The sequence below is a fragment of the Mercenaria mercenaria genome, chromosome 15 (assembly GCF_021730395.1).
Source record: "Mercenaria mercenaria strain notata chromosome 15, MADL_Memer_1, whole genome shotgun sequence".
Classification (NCBI taxonomy): Eukaryota; Metazoa; Mollusca; class Bivalvia; order Venerida; family Veneridae; genus Mercenaria; species Mercenaria mercenaria.
The window spans coordinates 23549268-23576012 of record NC_069375.1 but is presented as its reverse complement, the minus strand read 5'-3'; the positions used below and the strand labels follow the sequence as shown (position 1 = coordinate 23576012).

Sequence of the window (26745 nt, the reverse complement as noted above, 5' to 3'; positions counted from 1 at the left end):
TTGACAAGAAATGTTTGAGAAACCTGAATCCAAAACAGACGATTACATGTGTAGCAATGAATAGAATAGTTAGGATAAAATAACATATCCTTATGTATAACTATGAATTGTATTTCTGATGGCCATTTTGAAACTTGCAGCAATCTTGTGCTTTTATATCTTCTTTACAAACTTTTTTATTCTACTGCCAATTTGACATCTCAAACCCATTCTCAAGTAAAGTCACCTACATATGAATAAGTATCCCATCTACATATATAATATTGGAATGATTTGAGGAGGCCATTTTTGAAAATGGTAGCCATCGTAAAAATAGAGGTATTTTGGGGCCCACTTCAGTTTAGTGGCTCTCGCAGTTTGGTGAAGATTTCCTGAAAACTTCATATTGGATCATCATTTGCACTATTTTTACAGGAGAGACCATATTTCCCGCTGCACTCTTAAGGGTTGTCACATCTCGTTGTTTTAATACGACGTCTCATTTATACGCAAATAAAAAGCAAATTATTCGCTCTTTGCTTCTTTAAGACTTTCAGAACAGATACAGTTACAATTAATTTTAACATTTTTATAGTCTGATATTTTGTCTTCGTTAACGTGACACCATGTGCTGTCAACATACAACACTACGTTGGTACGTTTGATATTCAGTAGATGTCCGGGAACTATTAGTTTAAAAGTTTGTAATAATGGATCAAATAGTTTGACACTGATAGTAGCATTTTTAGATATATAACGCTAATTGTCTTTGTAACTAATTCAATTCTATATTCCTAACTATAGAAGTAATTAAACTAAGTTTAGAATTTCTATGAACTTACACTGTTACCGCATTTCAAAAAGGCGGAACTTTCCAGAGGTCACAACTCTACGATACTTAAGGTACGTCACGCAGACAATATGAAATACGCGCATTTAACCAGACCTTACCCACGGAAACCTGCATTTTCTTTAAAACGCCGTTTTGCTGCTAAGAATAATACACATTGACTGAATTATAATTCTCTTACATTTTATAATGTCCGCTTCTTAATTTATATAGAAATTCAATGTAAATTGAATTAAATTGTTTTTGTTCTCACTGTCAAATTGTTTTTCTTCAGCTAAAATGCTATAGGAAATCAAACATACCTTTAATGCATGTAACAATTTCTGACCAAGATCCACCACGTTGACATGTCATTCCGTTTTCGGATGAAAGAACATAACCATGTCCGCAATAAAAGTTGTTTAAAATTTCTCCAGGACTAAAAATTGATCCCCGATCTTTATGATTTGCTGTATGATCTGGAAGTGTGCAACCTTAAAATGGAAATAAATTACATCCGATATAGGAACATGCATTTAAACACTGTGTAAAAATTTCAGCTGATATTCTTTTACGAAGCAATCATTGGTCAGTCAAACAATAAATTTTAGAAAATGTATAACTTTGATCATTTAAGTAGTAGGTCAGTAACTTTAGAATGCACAACACTTAACAAATCATCTGACCAGTAACTTTACCTTGCTATCATTTATTATGGATAATACATTTTTCATATGCATTTCAACAAGAACTTTGAAAATGTTAAAAAGTCTCCGCGTAAATGGATTAAGTACTGTTATATTTTCTGGTGCTTTGGGATCATTGTTCTTTTGCAGTTCCACTGCAGTCGGTGCTAGGGGCGCTTGAGGGGTACATTTCATTATCTCTCGTTAACAGACTCAAATCAAGCACAGTCGTCGTTAGATAATATTCTTGGAAAGGACCTTATAGATTTTATTATCATAAATGTTTTTGCAGAGACTGAAGAATTAGCACTTTGAAACTGAGATATTACGTCTTCGCATATTGTATTATTACTTATATTGTCCATAAAATCAAATGTCTGTTGTAAAATATTGCAGTTTCCGTTGACATTATTAAATTTCCAGTAACTTTATTGCAAAAAAACATGGCATTTGAACATTTGCAGAACATTATACTGGAGAAGCGTTTAGGTACAAATTGCAAAGTACCTAAATTTCATATTTGTTTTATCATGATTTCACATTATTTCAAATTCAAATACTAATTCAAGAAATGGCAAGATTATTTCAAGAAGTTCTTGTATTCATGATTAATTCAAAAAGTATTGAAAAGCAAAAGGGTCAATAGTTTTTAAAAACATTAGATGGGTGACCCTTTTCCCAGTTTATAAGAAAATACGTTTGAAATTATAGTTGCAAAAGCTGACTGTATAAATTAATGTTTTCTATAAATTCATATTATAATAAACAAAAGTTTATTAAGCAATATCTAATGTTAATGCTGATCAAATCTTGAAACATTTACACTTTCTGAACTAACACCAATATTTAGCACTGCATGTGAAACATTTCGATTTTCAGGCACTTAAAACGATGATCAGCATGTTGCAATGGTGGAAATATATGAGTAAATCCGCTTAAACATAATAAGGTTTTGCAGAGTTTTTCGGTTGTGGGTCGGCTTTTTTCTAAAGTCTATCATTCTTTAGATTAAAAGGCGCATTCATAAAAAAGTTTGACAAGCAAGAAACTTACGTTTTACACGGTTGATACACGGTTGATACATAAGTGACCCCTGTAAAATCCTGTAAAATGTTACTAAAAACTAACGTACCATTACGGAGATATTTAGTTTTGTATTAGGTGTAGTCATATACACGAAGGAAAATACATGTAGCTATGAAAAGCCACAGAAATCTGAAATTAGAGCGTACATTGAAGTACGTGGTTCTTTAGGAATATCTATAAGGCAGATACTCAGTGAACTGCATACTTCATACAGAAAGATTGTAGTATCAGAGAAACCATTTTACAGGTGGGTACATAAATTTAAAAATGGTCAGGCAGTCCTTAAAGGCACAGCTTGTCCTGGTAGGCTCAAAACAGCAGTGACGTCAAAGAACGTTGCTGCTGTAAGACATATGATTGATAAAGACGCCAGATGTAGAGTCTACGAGATGGTGTTTTTCTTGGCATGTCACGGGAAGGCTTCAAGAGATACTCAACAAGCACTTGGTTTTAAGAAAGGTTTGTGCTCGATGGATGCTTCACATGTTAACCGAGGCGAGAAAGGCCAATATGGTCAATTGTGCTAAAAGAGACGCTGAAAAAATTCTCAAATTTAGATATTCCCAAAATGTCACAGTTCCGAACAGTAGATGAGTCTTGGATATACTTTTATGAGCCACGGCGTCGTGTTGACAACAGTGCTGTGAAAAGTTGACCACAGACCAGTAATTGAAAAAAAAAACTAAAAGTGTCGAAAAGAAACTTGTATATTATTCCATCTCATTTAACTCAATGGTTACTGTTGTACAAATTCCTACGTCAAGAAAGTCAGTCACTGGAAAGTTTTAAAGAGCTAAACTACTGAAAGTGCGTCCAATGACTGATCTTCGCTTTCTCCAGTTGATCCATGGCAACGCTGCTGCTTACCAAAGTGCTATCAACCAAGTGTTTCTGAGAGATGAAAATGAAAATGTGGTACAAATGATCCCGCTTATTCACCAGATCTAACTTATGACTTTCCCTATTTCCAAGGCTGAAAAAATGCTGTCCGGGCGCAAATATTTAACGAATGAAGCACCTGAGAGTAGTATTATCCAGTTCTTTAAGACCATACCAAGGGTTCACCTCTTGGAATTCTCGACTAAAGCAGTGCTCGGAAGTCAAGTACGAATACTTTGAATGGATAAACTAAATTAAAAATGTCATTATTTTATGAATGGTCCTCATAATACGGCTTAAGAAATTGTGGACAATTTGCATACCTTTATATTTTACTGTACAATCTTAAAAGACAACCATTTATTTTATAGATAATACTACAGTAAATGATTAGGAATAATTTATGATCGTACGTTCATCGTTTATGATTACAATTCATTGCCTGTCTTGTAAATTGTATTATTACCTTCTGGCTGAATAATATAATGTATTATGAAATAAATAGTTCATGGTATTTAAAAATTTAAGAACGTTGTACAGTTCCATAACATTTTCTTGATATCTTATAAGCTCTTTTGAAATAATTATACTCTTGAATGTGAGGTCCCGGTTTGAAATTTTGCTAAGTTCATAATTTGTTCCATTTTATGTTGACTTTAATTGACAGAAGTTAGGAACTAAAATGATTTTGAATCTTTAATTTATTTTATTCTTATTTACCAAAACCATTAAATAATGTCATGTTGTCGATTTACAATACAGACCAAACACTATCGATCAAAGATGTATTCGAATTAACATTAAAAAGTTCAGTAATCTCACTTTTTTAAAACGTAATTTTGCATGTTTACTTAGCCGATTGAGCAAGCTTCTAACTGAAACTACCAGTTTAATTTTCGAACACAAAAAAAATTCGTCCTGACAGCAAACAAATCACCTAGTGTTGTACGTTTCCCCTCTGTCAGAATAATATGTATATCCGATATATTGATAACGTAGCACAGATAGTGCTTGACTCTCTTTTCATGGTGCCATTGCTATAATTATTGTTGAATTGCTGTTTATAACAGACTTTGGGTCATTTCTGGCTAATTTGGGTTCATTATGTTGATAGCTGGATCCCAGCATCACACACTATGTCATATACAACAGTTAAATGGAACCAGATATTTGTTAGAGCAAGTACTCGTTGTAAAGTGCTATGTATAAATTTGGACCAATCAGAAACAAGTTCTATAAATAGCACGTCTGCTGAGGTATAAATAGGTAGATGGATGACAGAGAGGGCATTCTGTATCCAGCGATCGAAAAAGACAAATCGGAAATCAACTAATAATTTATGCCAGTACCTTGATGAGGAAGTTATTGCAACTACACTGTCAGGGCGGATAAATTATTTAAAAAAGACGTTTGAAGTTCATAGACTAAAGAAGAGTTGCAGAATTTCAACAAGGTTTCGAGCTATAGGGCCAGCGCATGGGAGTTTTACCTTTATGGTAGTTGAATGCTATAGACGATAGCAAATATAGACTAAGTAAGGCCAAGGCATCGGGAATATACCTATACCTATATGGTAGTTGAATGCACATATGATAGCATATAGGCTCTGTGCATCCAGGAGTCAGGGCAATCATATAGAGTTGCAACTTCAGTTAAGAAGACAGAGGCCGAGCATCTATGCGATAGGACTCGTATGTTGTTGATTCAAAGACATTGTCTGACGGGAACTTCAACAAAAAGACCAGTCAAGTACAGAGTCTCCAGCCTATAGGAGTTGGAGCAAATTATAATTAATTGAAGATTGTTAGTTTGAAACATTTAGTGATTTGCCTGATCTCTGAAATTATCTAGCTCATAATTGAAATCATTTACAAATCATTGGTACACGAATCATTTAGGCAAGGTAGCCAGAGGAAAATTTATGTATGAGATATTTGGTCTCATCAGCTATACCTTTTAACAAAGGACAATCTATACCGTTTGTCAGCTAATCTAAGACATAGTCACCTTAGCGATTGGACCCATTTCATTGTTCAAAATACTAAAGGCGTAGGCACTTCTCTGGGTCATATAACTCGTATCCTGACACCCTCTTTCCCGGAATGGTTAAGCACAACACTGCACATGCAATGTTTTGCAAAAGTACCTGTTCGCGTTAGCTTCCAATATTTGCATAATTATATTACGATCCTCTCTGACAAAGGCAAGACACTGTTATTATGTTAATATAAAAAGCAGTGTTCTTTTAATCATTTAGGAAAATGTCTTCTTTACTCTTCAGCAACTATATAATCAATTGGATAATAAAACTACCTTTAATACAGGTAACAATTTGAGACCATGATCCGCCATCATGACACGTCATTCCATGTTGCGATGAAAGAACATAACCACTGTCACATGCAAAGTTGTTTAACGTTGTTCCAGGGCTAACAATTCTTTGGCCTCCGTAATTTGCAGCATGTTTTGGCAATATGCAACTTTCTTCTTGAATAAATAACAAGAATAAACATTATTTTTATCTTATTGTTTAGGAATCAAAACAACACCATCATTTAATATCTTTATTATGAATATATTTCATGTATGCTTCGCTGGCTAATGGAGACGGTGCTTTACTTATTTTCTTATTAAATCATCAAGCTGCCATTAGTTTTGTGATGCTGTGATGATAAAACATGATGGATTATGTGCAACTACATCTACCAGAAGATGAAGTCGCCTGAGCGCGAACTATTTTTGTATCTCCAATATAAACATTTATCAATGAATAGACATTTCCGTTGTTTATCTTTGGATTTACCACGGTTCATAAATCAAATGTACATCCTTTGAGTTTTTGTCTGTGTACTTTGGCGGTCCTCTGTTGTGTTCCATTAGTTGCTTTTATTGTCCTAATTGTCTGACAGTTTACTTTGAATATGAATTTCATATCAATTATTTAACCATCCATACATCTGCTGTTGTAGGGTTTCGTTTAAGTGAGACTGGGTTGCTGTTCCTATTCGATCTTTGTTCATTCGTGCTGATAAACCTATATGCGGCACTGGATCAGTTAAAGTGGAATAGATAGATACTATGCTTTAAAACATCAGGTGTTAATTGTATTTATATTTTCATTGATTCTGCCTGAAATTAAAAAAAAAATATTTATCTGTGCTTTCAAAAATTCTTTATCTACCGTTACGGTAGTATGCGGTCCAATTCGATAAAATTTCAGGTGTTGAAACCATTTAATCCATTGTCTCAGAATTAACGAAGTCTATGTAATGCACGTTTGCTTAGAACAAAACAGTTTTAATTTGTCTTACCGTCACACGTTGGTTGTTTGCCACTCCATGTTCTATCTGCTTGACAGTGTCTATTATATACCTTGATGCTCGTGTTGCCATTCAAAGAGTAACCTTAAAATGGTGTACATTGTTTTAAACTTAAAGTAATAAAGACATGCAGTTTCTTGTATTAAAAATATATCTTAAACATCTAGAGTTCAAATATCCCTTCATTACGTCTATATTCGTAGTCTTATCAAGGATAATAAAATATACTTATGGTCTGCGAGACCATTCGTCTAAAACGACTTAGCAAATCAGTGCCAATACTCGTTATGGAATTTTGTGTTACGGGGAGGTCTAATAAACAATCTAGGCGGATATATATACTAATATGTCGGCGGGTCTTCTTAACGGTCAATTTAACAACGCTACCACCTTCCAGAAATATTAAACTAGTCACGGTCTTAGCTGCTGGTGCAACATGAAACCTATCATAACAATCAAATAAACAAACTGATTTAACCTGACATGTCTGTATTTTTATTTTGAAGGTTCGAATTCGCCCCCGAATGAATTGTACAAAAGTATTATCAATTCGGTGAATTGCTATTATAGTCACGTAGTACATTTTCAAGAACAATAATCATTCATAAATATCAGTCACATAGGACATTTTTAACAAATTTAATGTAAAATGCAGGACAGTACCAAATAAACATGACCCAACACGTAGATATTCTATGAAGCTGAGTGAGATGTTAATTTATACAATTGAACACCGCTGTGAATTTTCCGTATTTTATTATTAACTGAATTTAGAGCAACAGTTACACTATTCAATTTATCAGAACACCAATAACAATAATAAACTCACTTAGAAATTTCCAACATGGATAACCACTGATCTAATAAAACACAATTAAATTTCAAAAACTAATATTTAGATAAAATGCAATATTTATAATGAACATTCATAAGATGTAACATCATTTGTTAACCAAAATAGGTAAACTGATTTATAAGTTAGTGACAGTTTATTTGCAGTTTGAGCATATTACTCTTATGGCTAATATAGATGAATCAAAGCGGCATATGTCAATGTATCTAATTCAAAAGTAATTCAACGGTAGGTGACAATTTAATAATGTCTGTTTGGAACAAAATAGTATTTTGTCCAGCTGAAACACAAATTGTTGACAGCAATAAAAGGAGAACTGGCCTCTTCTCTCATACCCTCGTGGCGATGGATTCCATCAGGAATGAGGTGTCGAGAGTGATTAATATAAGTTGTAGAAATTGCTTCACAATCGAACTAAAATAAATTAGTATAAACAAAAATAGTTGACAAACGTTCTTAAAGGTGGTCAATCACATTTAATCAACATTTAATGACATTTTTTACTTTTTGTATATTCTGGTAGAGAATTATTTAAGGAACAAAAAGACCGATTACATAGAGTTAGATTCCTATTTGAAATGTATATTTTATTATTTTTATAAACTTTTGTAATTACTGCCCTTTAATATGAAAGTATATAAAAAGCTGGGTATTTCTTTTTATTTCGATACAATGTCTAGTTTTACATTTGCATTTGATAGACATATCAAATATTGAACAATCTGAACCAAAATGCAAGTTTTAAAGCTGTGTGTAGCTTCTGAATTCATTTATTTCCAATCTATCTTGGTTGCGCAACCAAGATAGGCAAAGGGAGGTAATAATATTTTTTCAAACTTGCTTTTCTAATGAATTCCATCTAAATACAAAATTTTTAATGCAAATATTTTACAAATATATTACAATATGTCTAATAATTATACATTTCCTTAGGCAAAGTATGTTTATCAAATTTATACTTATGATAAAATAACTCTATCTTGGTTGGGCAACCAGGATAGGAAAATGAAATTTTAAAAATACCTCCAGTGAAAATCAAATTTGTATCAAGTGTTAAGTGAACATAAATGAGTGTAAATGATCAGATGCTAAAGTTTCGAACAAATCCGTTACATGGCCAAAATCTGATTATCCACCTTTAATATGTAAGGGTTAAAATTAGTTTATTTGTCCAGACAATGAAGTTGGAATAAATATCACTTCAAACCTTAGACAGTATCAGTGTAAAAATTTAGTATCAGTTTGTTATGTCACAAGGTATAAATGCATATAATTTATATCAAGGCCTATATTGTATATGGTTGAACTGGCATGGAAATGATAATAAACAAAGCAATGAAAAATATCTGAAGTACTAATAAACTTTGGACTTCAAATTACTTGCCCCTCATCGATGTGGGTTCGAGGGTTCGAACCTCACTCAGGGCGTTGAATTCTTCATGTGAGGAAGCCATCCAGCTGGCTTACGGAAGGTCGGTGGTTCTACCCAGGTGCCCGCTCGTGATGAAATTATGCACCCAGGGGCACATGGGGTCTTCCTCCACCATTAAAGCTGGAAAGTCGCCATATGACCTATCATGTGTCGGTGCGTCGTTAAATCCAAAAAAACACTAATAAACTTTGATAATGTGGCAGTTGACCTAAATCCAATTGACACTGTTTTTTTTCCAATACAGGTAAATCCAATATTTGCTTTACAATAGATCTATGACGGATTATCTTTGAACACCCCTGGACTTATTGGACTCAACTGCCACATTATCAAAATTTATTAGTATGTACTGCAAAGTCTAAAGTGTTTTAAGTATAAAGTGAATTTAAAATATTCAATATAAAATATATTATTTCTGTAACTATTTATGAGTTAATTTCAAAATACTATCGTTTACTATATAATATTAATGAATACTATTCTTCATTTTGGGCCTCCTTATCCTAAAATACTTACGGTAGTTCTGCACGTTCGGATCAAATATTTTTCTAAAATGTAGAATTTGATAAAACCCTGATTTAAAACTTCAGAATATACTTATATAAAAGGTGGGATCGTGTGCTCTATTTTTCTCTACTAGTAGACTGATTTGAAATTATATGACCTAAAACAAATTTTCTGTGGGAAAATCACAAAATTAATGCGATTTTTCTACAATGTAGATTTTAATGAAACTTCTCACAGTCGTAAATAAACAACTGGTATATAATATGGTGAAATAAAATATATAGGTCCGTGTGCTTGTTTTCGAGATATTTGCCCATGATTAAAGGGATCCGCGCATTTCGAGCTGAGTTGAAGACATTTTGTTTATCGTGCCAAATGTTTAAATTATATCATATTTTAACTTTAGAAAGATAGTAACGTTGCCCTTGTTATAAATCTACTCGCATGTTGCAATTAATAAATAAAATGATTAAAGTTGCCGTACGCCGAATCCAGGTTTTATCTTACGTTTTCCGGATAAATGACGTTCTGGTTTATCGAACGTGCGGAACTATCTTCAGAAGAAAGACTGTTACAATATGTTGATAAACAATTATAGCTTGGGATTACATAGAATATATGCTGAAAGAAAATTTGTAAAGTTAACAATAAAAGATACCTGGCTATTACATATTAACAGTTTGAAGAAATTGGGTGAAATTTTTCTGGGTGGCAGATATTTGAACTGACAATACATCAAGGTTTTGGGACGCTCCTTCAATGACGTTTGTATCCGGTGTCCGGGGACTTGATTATAAGCTTGGCCTCTTTTATAACCTATGTATTTTAAATCATGGATATTACTTTTCCGAAGTTATCTGGATACTGTTATATCATCAAGCCTATTGTAAATTTATTTTCTAGCTACGTCATGTTAATTTACTGGTTTGCCTAACTGCTGAAACTATTTATGCAACTTATTGTTATTGTTGTTGTCTTTCTTTTATTTCCCTTTCTAAAGTTCAATACAAAACGCGTAGGAGATTTCAGGTCTACAATTTTTGTGTTTTGCTCTGCCTTACTGATCTACTTTCATTTAATTTTAAACAAAACATGGTCTTAATTGTACAGTTTCTTATTTTATTATCTTTCTAAAATTAATATTTAGATAAAACTACATTGTTGTCATGAACATGTAAAAATGTGATCTTTCTTTGGACATTCATGATAAACAAAATTGAGGTCTATATTTTCTCAAGTTTAGACAAAATCAGATAATAAGAAATTATGTAAAAATATTCAGTTAGATAGATGGCAACTTACCAATATTACATCTGTATTCGGCCACGCTTCCATAAATATTTCGAACTCCTTCATTTGTATTCTTGAATATTTCTCCATTCCTAATACTTGTCAACTCTGGACATTGGTTTGCTGTTGAAAGAAAAACTGATATTGATTTGATTTCAAAAAGGAAAATAGATATCACATTGAGACAACATCTTAATACCTGAAAAGAAGTCATAAATGATAAATTTCATAAAACGCTAGTAATTTCTGCATGCAACTTACATGAAACATACTATTACCAAATAAATTAAAAATAAAATAGTGCATTTTTCATAATTATGTATGTTTGACATGTCTTAATTTTCTGCATTTCGTCAATTGCCACACAACTGGAAAAAACGTCTCTTCAGAAAGAAAAGAAAGAGATTATCAGCTATTATATTTCAGTAAGCAATAATAACCCTAGAGTCGAGTAAAATTGTTATTCATTCTTCCTGAACCTATGAAATGAATGCATGCGCTGCTATATAAAAAGAATTTAATTGAACAAATGTTAACGAAACAATAATAAAAATGATCTCTTAGATGAAAGGATTTCTTTATCTGACCATTATTGCAATAAAAATATTACTATATCCCTCTTACAATCCAATGAACAAATTACAGTTTATGTAATTCTGAATATAAATCACGAAAAGTGACGAAATAAGTTGTTGTTTGAAGTGGATATGAACTCTGCTACATTTTTACCGACAAACCACAACATAGTGACCTATTCCCCACTTCCCCCATGAATTCTGATATAACTGTTATAATATAGCTATTGTACAAGATGACAGGTGAAACTTTTAGGCCCTCCCAGAATTAATGTGTTTCACTATTTCATCTGCAAACTTACGCTGTCATTCTCTTTTCAGAATAGTTTTAATCAAAGAATAATAAATACCTTGCACTGCAGAAAGAAAGTGTTGTCAAAAATAACCTTAATACATCAAGTACTATGCATACTACTACATTAATTTAATAATATATTTAGTCATTAAACACATTGTCTTGGCCTAATAAAAATAATAAATGGTAAAATTGGGTCATTCCTCATTCTTTTAAAGAAGTATATCGAAACAAATATGTTAAAATACTTATATGAGACATAATGTCGATTATTCGATAGTTTATGAATGACAGCGTGTAGCAAAAGTCCGGGATGTAAAGAAATATCGATTTTGATTACAGTTGGGTCAAACAGATATATGGAACGTTATCTGTTTGTTGCCCTCCTTCTAATTATCATTACTTTAAGATGAAATCTCATTACGAGGCCAGTTCTTTTCATGATATAACTTACACAGAAAAATCAGATACATACGTGGTTAAAATATCACAGCTATAACAACCATATGAGAAATTGGGATACTACCGGATAAAATGATTTATCCCAAATAAGGGCAGCATTGATTTACAATTGCAATTTCCTGAACTGTTAAGGAGAAAGGACTTTAATAAACTCCATGCTGGATTACACAAGCTGTCACTGTTAATAGCGAAACTGTAATGTAAATGTTTCTGCTGAAGCCTCCGTTACTGCCATGCAAACCTGTGTTCTATCCAGGCATGAAGATTGTTTTGAACTAAATTCAAAATGCATAAAAAGTCTGCTCTACAAAAATAAACTGAAGTGTCATCGCTTTGTTGACCTCTTGTGGTACCAAGAAATGGTAAGCGAAAGAACTAGGTGAAACATAATCATTAAAATTATGATAAGTCAGACTACCTAAAAAAAAAAAGATTTAACAATTTGAATTACATCTATGTAATAAAACGGCAACCATTTCTGGCAAAGTGATGCCATTATTCTTTCTTTACATGGGCATTTCCATATATGGTAAATCAGAGAGCAACGACTAAAAGAATTATGTTTTGTAGGTTAAAATAATATGAGTAAAAGTGTACATCTGATATTTAAGTTCCATTTTTAATTGTATTTGTCTAAAGTATGCCGTCGATACCATATTTGATAATGCCTATAACAGGAAAGAGCGATGACGTCAATGTGCACAAAATGGCTGCCATTACATTTGGTAATGTTAAAAATGCCATAACTTTTTTTGTTTGAAGTCCCATACACATAATTTTTCCGCCAGTATATTTGATTCATTGAGCTTTTTATTAATAGACAGATTGCCAAGTATTGCATTTCCCTTTAAAGTACTAACGAAAATCAAGGTAATGTGTAGTCCTGCTTTGGGGGTTCCTTTAACTTATTCTAATGGAAAGGGCCTTTATAGAACCCCATTGATAGAGGCACACAGTGGGACCATCTTGGTATAGTTAAAGTTCCACTCAGCATTAATTCTAAAATTCAAAAGGATTCGAGTATCATACAGACTGAATCCAAGGTTATATGAATTACGCACAATTATATATGGTCTACAAGCCGGGAACCATATAGCAAGAATAGAAAGAGAAATATAATAGAAAACGGTTCTACTCTTACAGAACTCTTATTTCTAAACAATGTCTGGCGTTAAGCTTGTTGCATATTACATTACATGGCTTAGAAATAGACAGAATTTAACGTTCATCTAGACTTCTTAATATGAGCTTTTATAGCCGACGGTTGTTGGCTTCAAATCACATGCCCCTAGCTAATTACGGTTCAACCCCTACTCAATGTGTCATGTAAGCCACAGAAATGGCTTGCGAAAGTCAATGGTTAAACCCAGATGCACAAATGCCCTTTAGTGAAATAATGTCCGCCTGGAGTATCACCTTAGGGTTTCCTTCACATTTTAAACTGGAAGGTCACTATTGGTATTCGACTTGTACTGTATCGGTATGAACTGCATTGTATTAAGTTTAGCATACAGCATAAGAAATGAAGTATGTAAGTCCTCAAGACCTGAGCCATGCTTAAGATAATACCTAAACAACATTACTTTTATTATTTATCAACTAAATAGTTTAAACTGTTGATAATTGCACATAAATGTGATAATGCTCTTTTTCAAAAAAAAAATAGTAGTATACAATAATAAGAAACGCAATGTTTATTGAAAAGGAAAAACGTTAAATGTTTATAAAAATTGATGATACATACATAATAATATTTAAAAACACACGCACACACACAAAATATGGTTGATTGTACCCCTAGCTTTTGTTTGTTTAAAAGAATTTATTTTGTCGAGAAGTAGCAATAGATTAATTTCCCTTTAAGCATATATATCTTTGTCTAAAACACAGAGGGTACTACGTTTTATTTGAACTTGTTAAACATTAAGAAGCATTAATGAATGTAACCAAACAAATTACATACGGTACATTTTAGCAAGAAATAGGAGACGGCCATTTTCATGTCAAGATGTCAGCCAAAATAATGATGATAAAACATGTTATCAATGGAGTTTTGTCACTGGATTAATAAACTTTAAAAACTCAACTTAGCAAAATATAGCCAAAAAAAGAAAACACACAAAATCATTTTTGATGATATTCGCCATAGAATGTAATCTGTCCGTGTTATGCACACATATCACCTCTTGAAATGTCAATGATTCATCTGTATTGAAGATACAACTTATTCGTTGATTTTGTAATCATATATGGAAATGAAAAAGCTCACCTTTTAACAAAATAAGTGATCGTTCCTTCAATGTTTTAATATCTGCGTTCATCGTTATGACATCCTGATCAATCTTAGAAAGAGCTGTCTCAAGAGCTGTAACATTCTTATCTATTAATACATTTACTTGGTATTGTTTCTTCACATTTGACTGCATTGTCTTGATCTCGTTTTTAATATTTAAGAAACCATCAGACATCCGCTGGTCAATTTCCACTATGTCCGTCGCAACGCTTTGGTTAATCGCAGCAAGGTCGATCCCTAACTCTGATATATAACTGTCACTTAATGCATTAGTTTGACTTTGCAGTTCTGAAATATTTGACTGAAGGTTTCTGATGTCGTTTTTAACTTGATGAAGACCGCGTTCCGACTTTTCTATGTCATCAACAATGTACGTTAGGTTGGAGTTCAGCACGAAATCAACTTTAATTTTCAAGTCACTAATACTTTGATTGAATAATTGAATGTGCTTCCTCGTATCTGATTCTGCTTGAATCCTTTTTACTTTCTCTGATCGAAGAGCTTTCGCTATCAAGCTGGGCAGTTTTAATGTATTAGTAGGGACCTTAATGGTATGTTGTCTGTTTGATTCAATCGAAGACAGTCTGTTTTCAAACCCTTCAAGCCGGGCTGTGTCTGAAAATTTAGAGAACCGCATTTATCATTACAATTACCTTTTTCTTCTTGTGACAAATATGTTGTAGAATGTCAGTGAACATTGACTTGAAAGAAGCACCTAGCGACGTTTAATACAAGCACTTTAACAAAAGCGTTACAGCAGCAGCGTTCAACAAATGACAATGTCAAACGGTATTGGGCGAAACATGTAATACCGATTTGCATTAATTTCAATGTCAAATTTCCATGTTGGGTAAATTATCAATCAATTATTCATTAAAATATATAGATATGAATACATAAGGCGCAGATACGCATCCATGTCGTTATTACAAACTATTGTATACTTATGAGAGCAACTGACATACGCCCATATTTTCAAATTTAAAGAATTTAATTAGTTATCTAATCAAAAGGATTATCTTTCCTAAATCCAACCACAGAATATCATATTTTGACAGAATTAGTATAGCTTCATGTGTATTAAAAAGAAGTGCTACATGACATGATTGTACCAAAGTGTGGCCATTAACAAACATGACTCATTAAGTATAACTTTCCGGCCGTTTGTTTGTATGACACTAAAACATACTATTTTATGATACTGACGGACGCGTGCTTCCGTATGGAAAAGACTGGAGTGTTTGAAATAATATGGGAACTGTGTATATTACTCGCAACCGTATATGTCACAACCAATTCAATATTACTTAAACTACTATTATTCTCTCTCTCTCTCTCTCCCTCTCTCGCCCCCCCCCCCCCACTATTTTTCTCTCTCTCTCTCTTTCCCTCTCTCGATTGGTTCAGTGCATACTTTAGATATAGCTCTCTAACACGGTCAATCCGACATTGATGGCTGCCGCTGATATAGCGAAAGTTCTAGAACGTTCGCTACGTTACAACAATCTAGAGAGAGAGCGCGCGCAAGGGAGAGAGGACGGATGCAAGGTTTGAACCATCAAAACTATCATTACAAAATAATTAGTTGCCTCCCTTTAATAGAAAAGTTTTCAAAAAGTGAAGTATTTCTTTCGATTTCAATACTTTGTTTAATTTTACATTTGTATTGATGAATATTGGAATATTTCAATAACCTGGTAATTTTTAAAATAACATAATTATAGCTTCGAAATTCATCTATTCTCAGTCTACCTTTGTTGCGCAATCAAGATAGACCAGGGTTAGTTAATGATAATTTAATGAACTAGCGTTTCTTATTAATCTTGGCAAAATATGTACTTGTCAAAATACAACTTTTTATCAACTTCAGTAGAGTAGTGCTTATATTCATATAATTTATCAGGCAAAATATGTTTATCTAAATTATACGGCGGTGACTTTTTTTTTAATTTTTCATGAAAATGCTCCATTGGTAAAACATACATATCACCTAAAAATGCACCATTCCCAATAATTTTAGCCAGAAATCATGGATTTGAATTTTTTATTTTTAAAACTGGATAGTTTTCAAACACATTCAACACATATTAGACCGACGGGATACCATTTTACATGGAAAATACACCACGGAATTCCGTATACATATTTAACCAATCAGAGTATCTGTAAAGTGCTTGACTTTGACCTTATGTTCCATCCTTTCGAAAATCATCAGATTTCATAATACAAGAAATGTCTTAAAGCTTCGGCTTTCATCTCGTTTCCTATTTATAAATAACTTTAATCCTTGGCTTTACGATGGCTTAATTCGAAACAAGATTTTAACTATGGTGACCGTGGCCGTGTCTCCAACACAGAATTATTGTTCTTTTATTTCCCCTTCCTAGGACTAACTTCACGAACCTTAATTAAGTAGGAGAATGAAAACGGCAATAAAACACTAAACTTACGCTCGGAAACGATATCTATAGCTAGGGGTAATACTCTGGCTTGATTCAATTTCGCCTGCGATGTGGCAGCCAGCCATTATTCATGTCAGAAAATTCTTAGCATGATATCGAATATATCGTGTTTGCACGTGACGTCTATTGACCAAGGCGAGCCTAACTCATATCCACTGCGTTATTTAATCATGGCACCAAAACTGATATGTTTAAAACAATGTTATGAATATTTTAAAGATGCACGCGTGTTTGACCATTTTAGTGGTTTATATCCATAACGTAATGAACTATTAGAAACCATTTATAAATATAATTCCTACACGAATTTTTATTTATGTTAAATTCAATTATATATGTAAGTTTGAATGCATAGCATAAAAATATTTACCCAAACCCCGAGACGATGTTGACGATGATCGACTCCATTTTATCCATTCTCGCTTGAAGCATAGTGTTCTCTATCTTCAAATCAAATATTTCCCTCGACATTGTACTCTTTAAAACATTGACTAATCCTTCGCACTTGCAGTCCTCCCCAAAAATAAACGGCTGTTTTAGAAACAACATTACCGCTATGAAAAAATACTGGCTTTTAATATCCATGTTTTTACGTCGGATTTATAACACAGCTCATTCAAAACTGTTACTTGTGTATAAAGGACCGATACATGCATGTTTATAAAGTGGGCGGATGAAAGCACTTAAACTCTTATACATAATGATTAACTTTTATTTCAGTTTATAAGGAAATCTAGATTATAAAAAAATAATATAATGAGTGCCTTATCTTTAAAGATGTTTCAGATTTATTGTGGTGACAACATACTTAGCCGTGTGTGTGTGCATGTGTGTGTGTATGTGTGCGTGTGTGCATGTGTGCCGCCCCCGTATTCCTATCGTTGTGGACACATTTGTATGATTTTGACCTTCGTTTTGGACACATTTTTCGTTGTGGACACCGGAACATGGTGTCCAAAAGATCACACCTCCAGACAAATCAGAGAGGGGTTATCTTCCCTTTAAATCAGGAACTGTCAACTAATGTTATGGACCAGTGAAACGCACACCTTGACTGGTGCATTAAACTTGTAGATTTTATGTTTCGCTCACACAGAGATCCGTGCGTTAACCTGACACCGCAGTGTAGCAATTATATCTACCGAGGTAGTCTGTAGGGCAATTTGCAGTAATTTCTGATAAAACAGGCGAGAATATGTTTTATGAACCCCATCTGTCTCTAATTTATGACAACAGAGAAAGCTAATTCAATGCGGAATATTTCACATGCCGATTAAGACAATGGCAAAGGTAATTTTTTATGACTTCATAGCTTGTTACTTACATTTTTTTAGTTTTTCTTACTTTAATTAATTTGAGAAATATGTATTTTGTATGTATTTAAAGAACTTTGTTCAACAATACAATGCTACCAAGCTCTGATTTCAAAGTGTTTTAATAACTTAACTGATCATTTCGCTGGAGAAAGATTTATATGCTATTGATTAGATTTTTAAATATTGCGGTCTTACGCGATATAAGGAAAAATAATTTCAAATAGTTTTGCTCTCATTTCTAGGCTTTACTTTGAAAAGTGGTTGTTAAAGGACATGTGTATCCAATAATGAATCCATACTGTCTGTTTGGAAGGTAGTAGTCTAATTAAGATAATTCAAACAATAAAATGTATTATACATGTGAATTTGAATATTATTATTTCTATTCATATTAATAATATTAGAATTCTACATATCGAATGAAGATAATTTATTTTACACGTGTAGTTGAACATTATTATTTCTATCCATATAATCGAGTTAAGTACCATTAAGTAAAGCATGGCAAATAGTTATATGGCAAAACAATGTTATCAAGTTTTGATATGTTATTTGATGTGCGTTTTTTCTTTACCGGTCAATGAATCAATATGTAATGATTTATTCTTCAGTGCTGACGGCTGTGATAATAGTTAAAGACACGTTTCCGACGCATTTTCAAATAGAGTTTAATTCTGAGAAGCAGGTACATTTTTGCACAGTTTTCAACAATATACAGATCTAGTGTTAAATTTGTTTTACTATACTAATACCAAGTTGTGACTATAACAGGCGCGCGCTTTAATTACCATTTTTGTGATGACACACTGCCTGCTATTAACAGATGATTGATTTTTTTATAAAGTTCCCATTGTGGCATTCCGCATTACCTGCGTTAAGCAAAACTGACTATTGAAGGCCTATTTTATCTTCTTTTTTAAAAACAAAATAGATGCAAAATTATATCGCATGAACAAGATAAGGAACAAAATTCCACATGCATTTGTTGTCATTCTTTTTCTTCCTCCTCCTTTTTACCAAATTTTCCAATAATATTTACATTTATTATTAAAAAAAGAATACTGAAGATTAATTAAGAATGTACTTCTATTTCAATATTAGAAAGAAATAACCTGTTACTGGTGTATTTGTTGTGGATGTACTGTATTCATTGGAAAATAAAAATATATTACAAAAAAAAGAGAAAAAAATCCAAATTGATGATGCATTAAAATACAACAACCACTGTTCTGCATTCGAAAATTTGATGATTTATTTTTATCAAGATACCCTTACAGGTAAAATCTGACCTCTAAGCCGTGACCTTATAGGAAAATGTGTATTTCTGCATGAAATGTATTTTATTGAAAAATGTTAGTTCAAATATTATAAGGAGAAAACTGCAATGTTAAATCTGGGAAATGATCATGTGTTATAAGTAAAGAATATAGGATCTTTCGATGCTTTTCTTAAGGGGTCGTAGCTCATGGGTCAAATACTCACTATATGCGGAATATGTACTTTTTAAAATAAACTCATATCAGCAGAATGTAAATACAGTCAATCATACTTTTCGAATAAAAGAGGAATGGTTTTGTTTTCCCGATCAGGGTAATTTCATCTAGTGCCCCAAAGTTTGAAATATTTATTATCATGATTGAAACAAAGTACCACTTGCTATTAATTCATAATAAATTACAAAAATAAAAAAGTATCACAAAATGGGGAAAATGTTCCCAGTGGAGATTCGAACCTATGACCCTTTCGAATATTGCTTTACTACCTCCGTCAAGCTAGCTTACGTAGGCTTAATTTTCTGAAAATTAAGATGAAAACAAAAGCGTGTGGTAAATAAATTAAAAAAAATTCCTATATCATGAAATTACTTACTCACAAATAATACCAACAGTCATTACAAACCATTATTTTGAAAAGCATTTTTTTTTACTTTTATGGTATACGACACCTAATAGTTTTGTTGAAAATGGTATATTCTATAAGTTAACATTGTTTCGCACTATTTCATTAATTTAGGCAATTTTCATCGTGGCTATTTTCATAAATTTTGTGTATAAATATTACTTCCTCAAACTTTTAAAAACACATTTTAAAGCGACGGTATATGGGGCCGTCTTATCAATATCGTAACTTTTAATACGAGAAAATTGCGAAGTCTATTTCTCGTAAGTATGTTGTTGAGACGGGTCCAATGTACATAATGTATTCAGAAAATTCATTACTTCAATGTAATGGTAAATAATTGCAAAACACATTATAAAACTTAAGATAACTTTTTTCTAGTAAGTCTACAGTAATAAGGATCTAATCAGACAGAAATCTGACTCCGGCGTTAAAAAATTAAGGACCAGTCTTTTGAGACTGTTAAAAATGTTGCTTTCTACATTAAAAAAATAACTATGGGACTGCGCAATTTCTATTCCTGAAAATTGTTATTTTTTCCAGCTAAATATTGCAAAGATTGCAATGCTCGGTCTGGCATTTTATGTAAGTTAAGGTTTATGACAGTACGATTTTCAGGCATTCCTCAGATATTTCAAACAATTTACTCTCAATAGACAAGTCGTCAGCGGCGTGGCCCTTCTTCCCGATCTTGCGGTCATATTAATAAATGGAAAAGAATATTAGACCACATAAAAATTGTTATTTCATTGATAACAACTAATTATATCATTTTATTCAGTTTTAGTGGTCTCAGAATTTTAGTCGTTGTTTGTGACACTGGTTGATTTTAGTAGCTGAGCACATCCAGTTTTGAGTAAAAAAAGAAATACCACAAGAGTAACAAAATAGTGTATTAAAACATACCGAGAGACTTTAAGACCAGACCAAAGCTGTTTGGTACATTTAAATTGATTTGAAACTTAGAAAATGCTATTTTATAACAAAGTTTTCTTATTTTGTAACATTCTCATTAATATTCATGAATATGCAAATTAGTTAAATAACATAAAAATGCTGCTATTTAAAGGCCAATGTCTTAGCTCCATTTTTATTGTTTTCACCTAAACTGACCAAGATATGACTATTTATCATGTATATGATTGTCCTTTTCAAAAATGAACGGTTGCCATGGAAACAGTGAAATCATATATAGTTCAAAAGAGTTTTTTCACGGAAACATTTTTTATTTTGAAAGAGTTGGTCCTGCCGAACAATTTGGTACCTATGATGAAAAGTCTAGGGGGATGCATGGTAGACCTTATTGGCCCCCGTACTAACATATTAAACTACATATTTTGAGAATCAAAACCTAAAAATATGGACAGCAGATACTATAAAATGATTAGTAAAAAATAAGTAGTATCCGTAGTGCCTCTCATGCAGTTATTTGTATTAAACACCATTACCTCCTTGGCCGTGTTTGAACCAAAATTTTGAAAGGCATTGAGATTTAGTGTATACATTATTCTAAAATGATAATTTTATATATGAATTTAAGCTGAATTCTTGACATGACGTTAAAGTTTAAACAACCATCATTCTCTCAGTGATTATTCATTATACTGCAATGCATACATTTTGTAAAAAAAAACATTTTGTAGAACTGTTTTTTTTTTAATTAAATTTGCTAAAACATACTATATTATTGTAATCTATAGCAATTTTCTGTCAAGAAGTGTTACATTTTGTCAAATAGAGCAATGTTATGATAAGAGATGTAGTGTCCGTAGCCCTTTCTACCTGGGATAGAAAGATAAGGAATATTCTTTGACCAGCAATAGCAGCCTTAAATCGCTTTACATTATGATGGTGGGATGGTAAATGAAGTAAATTAAACATAAATTACTTTATTTCCTTGAATTTCACAAATTAAATACCTTGCACCACTCCAGTCCACCCTGATCTTGTCTCAGCCGTATGAACTTTCATTGAACAACAAACACTTTTGATGACATTTTTACGAGTAGAAAAAGTTCCACATTGTATATTTAAATGAAACTTAGTAGTTGTAGATTAAACCTATATTAAATCATATTGCCGAATATGATGTCTAGTTTAACAGAATACAGAATAGAATTTCGCAATTTACCAAATATCAAACCATTACATAGGTGCATATTTTGTTGTTATTTTGTATTATTAAAATTGAAATCTATCTATTTTCAGAATTAACCTTAGGAAAAGCTATATCGCAGACGGTTCAAAACTTTATACACGAAATATACGACAGATTCCCGGCTACATTTACGCTGTCCGTATAAAAACCACTAGACATTATTCTAAATTTTCCAAACAAATGACGTCACTTCCGGTTAATTAAACATGCAGAACTACCTTAATTTATTCTGATACTTCAGCAACTTTTTGACATATTGTCATTTTAACTTATTTAAAGTATATTTCTTGGGACTAAACTGTCAGTGAGGAACGATTAGTTTGTTGACAAATGGTGATAATATGAAAGTTTTTAACGTGAAAGCACAATTACATATCTTGGGGCATTTCATGACGAAACCTTGAACTTTAATGATCATGTAATTCGCAATGTCGTACAGCCATGTTTAATTACCTACGAATTAAGAACATCTGAAAATTTTTAACTATAGCTAGTCTTGTCTCTAATTATTTCACATCTGGATTACTGCAATGTCATACTGTATGGTGTAGCTAATGGTAAGGTGCGTAAGGTGCAATGTAGTTAAAACATGTGTGCAAAACTTGCCCTTAACAGGAGGAAATTTGACGGTTCCAAACAAGAAATGTATGACTTACATTGTTTGCCAGTGAAAGCAAGGATTGAGTTTAAGATACTTTCGTTCATTTATAGCAGTCGCATTGGCAGAGCACCTATGTATTTAACAGAATTGTTTACATTACAAAGTATGTTCCTAGTAGACAAGGTTTGAGATCGTCAGAAAATTCTGAATGCCTACAACAAGTGCAAAATATTTAATGATAGAAGTTTCTGAACTACTGGTTCAAAACTGTGGTAATGAACTGCCGTTAGCATTCACTTGATATATTCGAAAATATCTTAAGACACTGTATTTTAGAGACTTCATGGCATTGTTTTAAATTTCTTGATAATTGTTTTATATGCGATAAGAGCGGGAGTTATTTTTTATATTTTCTTTTAGTCCTAATATTTCATCATTTAAATTCTTAAGGTCTGTTAACTTACTGAATATGTCGTTGTACAGAAATAATCTGTTTCAGTTTCAGTTTACAAATAAGAATTGCAAAGACAATGAGACCTGTACCAGCTCAGATATTAACTTCCATCATATTAATTGATGACTTTAATTGTCTCCAAGTTGATATTAAACACTTCAAAAAATATTGTCGTAAATCTTTCGTGCAAAAATGTTTTAAGTACTAGAACATTTTGTTCTGATTATAACTTTTGTCCACGCCCATCGGGTTTAAATATAACTCAATGAAGTACACGGGCGAATAAAATGTGTAAAAATTAGGAGGGGATGCATTAATATTACTTGGTTAACTTAGCAAAGTATTTGTGGTCGTATGTTTCTCTGAAATTTTGTATTATTATGCACGTACGCTGACTAATCTTTTGCATAAAATGGGAAACCGCTGTTGTTCCCAAACCGACCGAAATAATAAATAGTCACAGATGAGCATCGTTATTGGCACCTGATCATAAAATTATTATTATTTAGAAGCCTTACACAGGATGCACAGTTCAGCCAGAGCATCAGTGCAAAGTTTCACGGTAGTAATTACACGAAAGGTGTAGGTGGACACTATAAGGGAATATGTAACGCAATAAAAATATTAAGATCTCTTAAGATATTTTGGACAACTTGTGAACCACCTTTAAGCACGTTTCCAGTTCCTGCAGATTTTGTAATAAGATGCTTGGTTTAAACAAATATTTATTTTCAGCAGATATACATACAGCAAACATACATTTACACAAATCAAGGATTGAGTAGAAAGCTAAGCTTATGTAGAAACTCGTTCCTTATAGATATCAGGCATAGCTGGTAACTTAGAAAGTATTTATTAACTATGGAAAACATGCAAATGAAACATGCATATCAATAATACATTACCAAAGCTAGACAACTATTTATCTCATTTTGTTTGTTTAAAAATGGTAATGCATATATTTAAACGAACTAAGAAACAGTAAGTATTCCTTACATTGGTTTATAAGACGCTTTCCATTTAATAACAAGAATTCCTTAAATGTGCTTTAGCTAAACCAAGATGGAAAGTGGTGGCTATAATGGCTTCGGTTTCTTCACACACTTCTAAAATATAACTTAGTTTGACAACAGCAATATACTGTGCATGTAGCTTACATTCAGCAATTGATTGCAAGTTGTTCGTATCTCAAGAAATTGAGATTTTGACGTAGCATATGTTTAAGTCAATATGGCCGTTTACAATTGTGCAGCTTTTAATTATCTAACTTTATTAATACAAATACGACAAGTATCAGTTACATTACTATCTTGATATCCCTTAATGTAATAGACTTGATGTAAAAGATAAAAATATGTATTACCCATAGTTATTTACTGGGATTAACTTTAATGTTGGCTCTCGTAGACATATTTCATAGAGCATTAAAGTGAATAACATAAATATTTACAAGGGATTTATGTATCCAACTGTATAAAGTAAAACCAAATAAATAGAAATGTTTACAACCGATTCTATAGAATTATATAATATTTCGGAACCAACGAAAGAAATCATGACGTAAGTGATATGTATACGAACTGTAATGACCCTAGATTCAGCTCTGTCATGTTTTTGTCACTAGCCAGACAAAATTGACAGCTGAATTATTGATAGAATTAATTTGTACAAACAGATCAAACTGCTGCAGACCTAGTATTGGTCAGTACAAATGGACGCTTGCCAACACATTCAGGCAGAACTAGTCTTGAAGAACTTCACCGTGTTCATGACGTTCACTTAGTGCATGTAAAAAATTGTCAAATGTTGCTTATAAAATTTTGTGTAACGTTGTGTAATATTTAAGAATAACATATTACATACTGAAGAAAGTTTAGAAAGCAGAGCAAAATGAATACGATTCCATATATTTTAGAAATTAAGAAGAGAATGACTTATGTAACATCCACGTGAAGTTTGTTTAGTGTAATAAACACTTAATACTACGGCACGATTATTAAGTTTAATGAAGTCAAAACAACGAAACAATGATGGCGAAGAGACGAAACTACGACAGTGAAAAGTCTAAACAACAACACATCGTTACTACGATGATGTAAAGTTGAAACGACGATTAATTTCAATTTTTTACCATCGTTATTTTGTTGTTGTGTTTTACTATCGTAGTTCAGACTTTTCACGAAATTAATTAGTTAGATAAATATGCCGTAAAATACTGTTAAATCTAGGAAGGCAACGTATGCATGCTATGACAGTTAAAAGCTCCGCTCTCCCAGTATAATCTTAGGTAATAGATAATGTCCTGATTCAACACTTAATGATTTAGCTTTTAAAGCACACAAATAGAAGGACATACTTAAGATTCAATTGTCAACCTGTAAAGGCAAATCCGGCACATTTATAAAGGGCACCTACCAAATCTTCGCAAAGCCTAATTGCAATTTAATTTTGCGTATAGCTTTCTGTCTGAAACAATGTCATTTTTGTTCATATATAAAATACGATTCGAATATGATAAACATAAGGTTTATCGTTTCCTCTAGAGCTACTTTCCTTACTTAAATTACAGTCAATTTGTTTAACATTTGCGGCGTACTTCGTTTTGCTGCTGGCAACCGGCTTGGCATTCGTTTTGCGCATGCTTCCCTATAAAAAGTCTATTTGTACGGACCATTACTAGTCAGTTATAACGTTATTTACAAAAGATTGTTTAATACCGTTCGCCTTTACTTGATACTTTTCTCCATAAAAACATTGACTTCATCTTTGAATAATGTATAGACAGATTGTACATTCAACCAGAGCTGTAAAATTTCGATCTTTATAGATAGTACAGTCCGGCATATATGTTGTGTTAGTGGTACTATTTAGTTTTTCCACTTTCATAGTTTTGGATATTGTTTTATCACCGTTTAGATATGTTTCAAGCTTTTTATTTTTATTATGTATGATCATTTACCTTGGATCCCCTCTCAATTCTTGTTTAGTTCTGCCAGTTATTTTCTTGTTCAGGGCTGGTCCATAATTTTAACTGAGTACCATACGCCGCTTTTCATGGAATTGAATTCTATAGTGTATCAGTGAGGTTCCATGTACACCGCCGTATGAACACACCTGCGAAAGTCTTTAATTTGTAGTTTGGTAACTGTAACATACATGTATGTATACGTTGTGTTCAGCTCAATCCAAGAGTAGAGCGCGTGGACTGTAGCATGCATTTCCGTTAGCGTCCATGACCAGGCTCAACCACACAGAGCCTGCAATATTTTTATTTTTGTCGTGTTTGGCGACGTTTCCACTTTTTCTATATTTTGAAATCCAGTTATAAAAGATGATGTGTTATTATCGACCAAATAATTCATTTAGAAA

General features: G+C 32.5%; 1 protein-coding gene across 5 annotated transcripts in view; it reads right to left on the bottom strand.

Moving 5' to 3' along the window:
- The window catches only part of LOC128548964 (complement receptor type 2-like), a 185756-nt gene extending 168160 nt beyond the window's left edge, over positions 1-17596 (bottom strand). For 3 of the 5 annotated variants that reach the window (XM_053524782.1, XM_053524780.1, XM_053524784.1), the window contains exons 1-6: positions 17319-17596; positions 14463-15101; positions 10874-10984; positions 6771-6863; positions 5773-5946; positions 1132-1302 (exon numbers count right to left, since the gene is read on the bottom strand). In XM_053524782.1, the coding sequence (XP_053380757.1) occupies positions 1132-1302; positions 5773-5946; positions 6771-6863; positions 10874-10984; positions 14463-14661 (748 nt within the window). In that variant the 5' untranslated portion in view covers positions 14662-15101; positions 17319-17596. The remainder of the gene's footprint in view (positions 1-1131; positions 1303-5772; positions 5947-6770; positions 6864-10873; positions 10985-14462; positions 15102-17318) is intronic. The other 2 variants (XM_053524781.1, XM_053524785.1) reach the window with 2 other exon arrangements.
- Positions 17597-26745: the final 9149 nt, after the last annotated feature.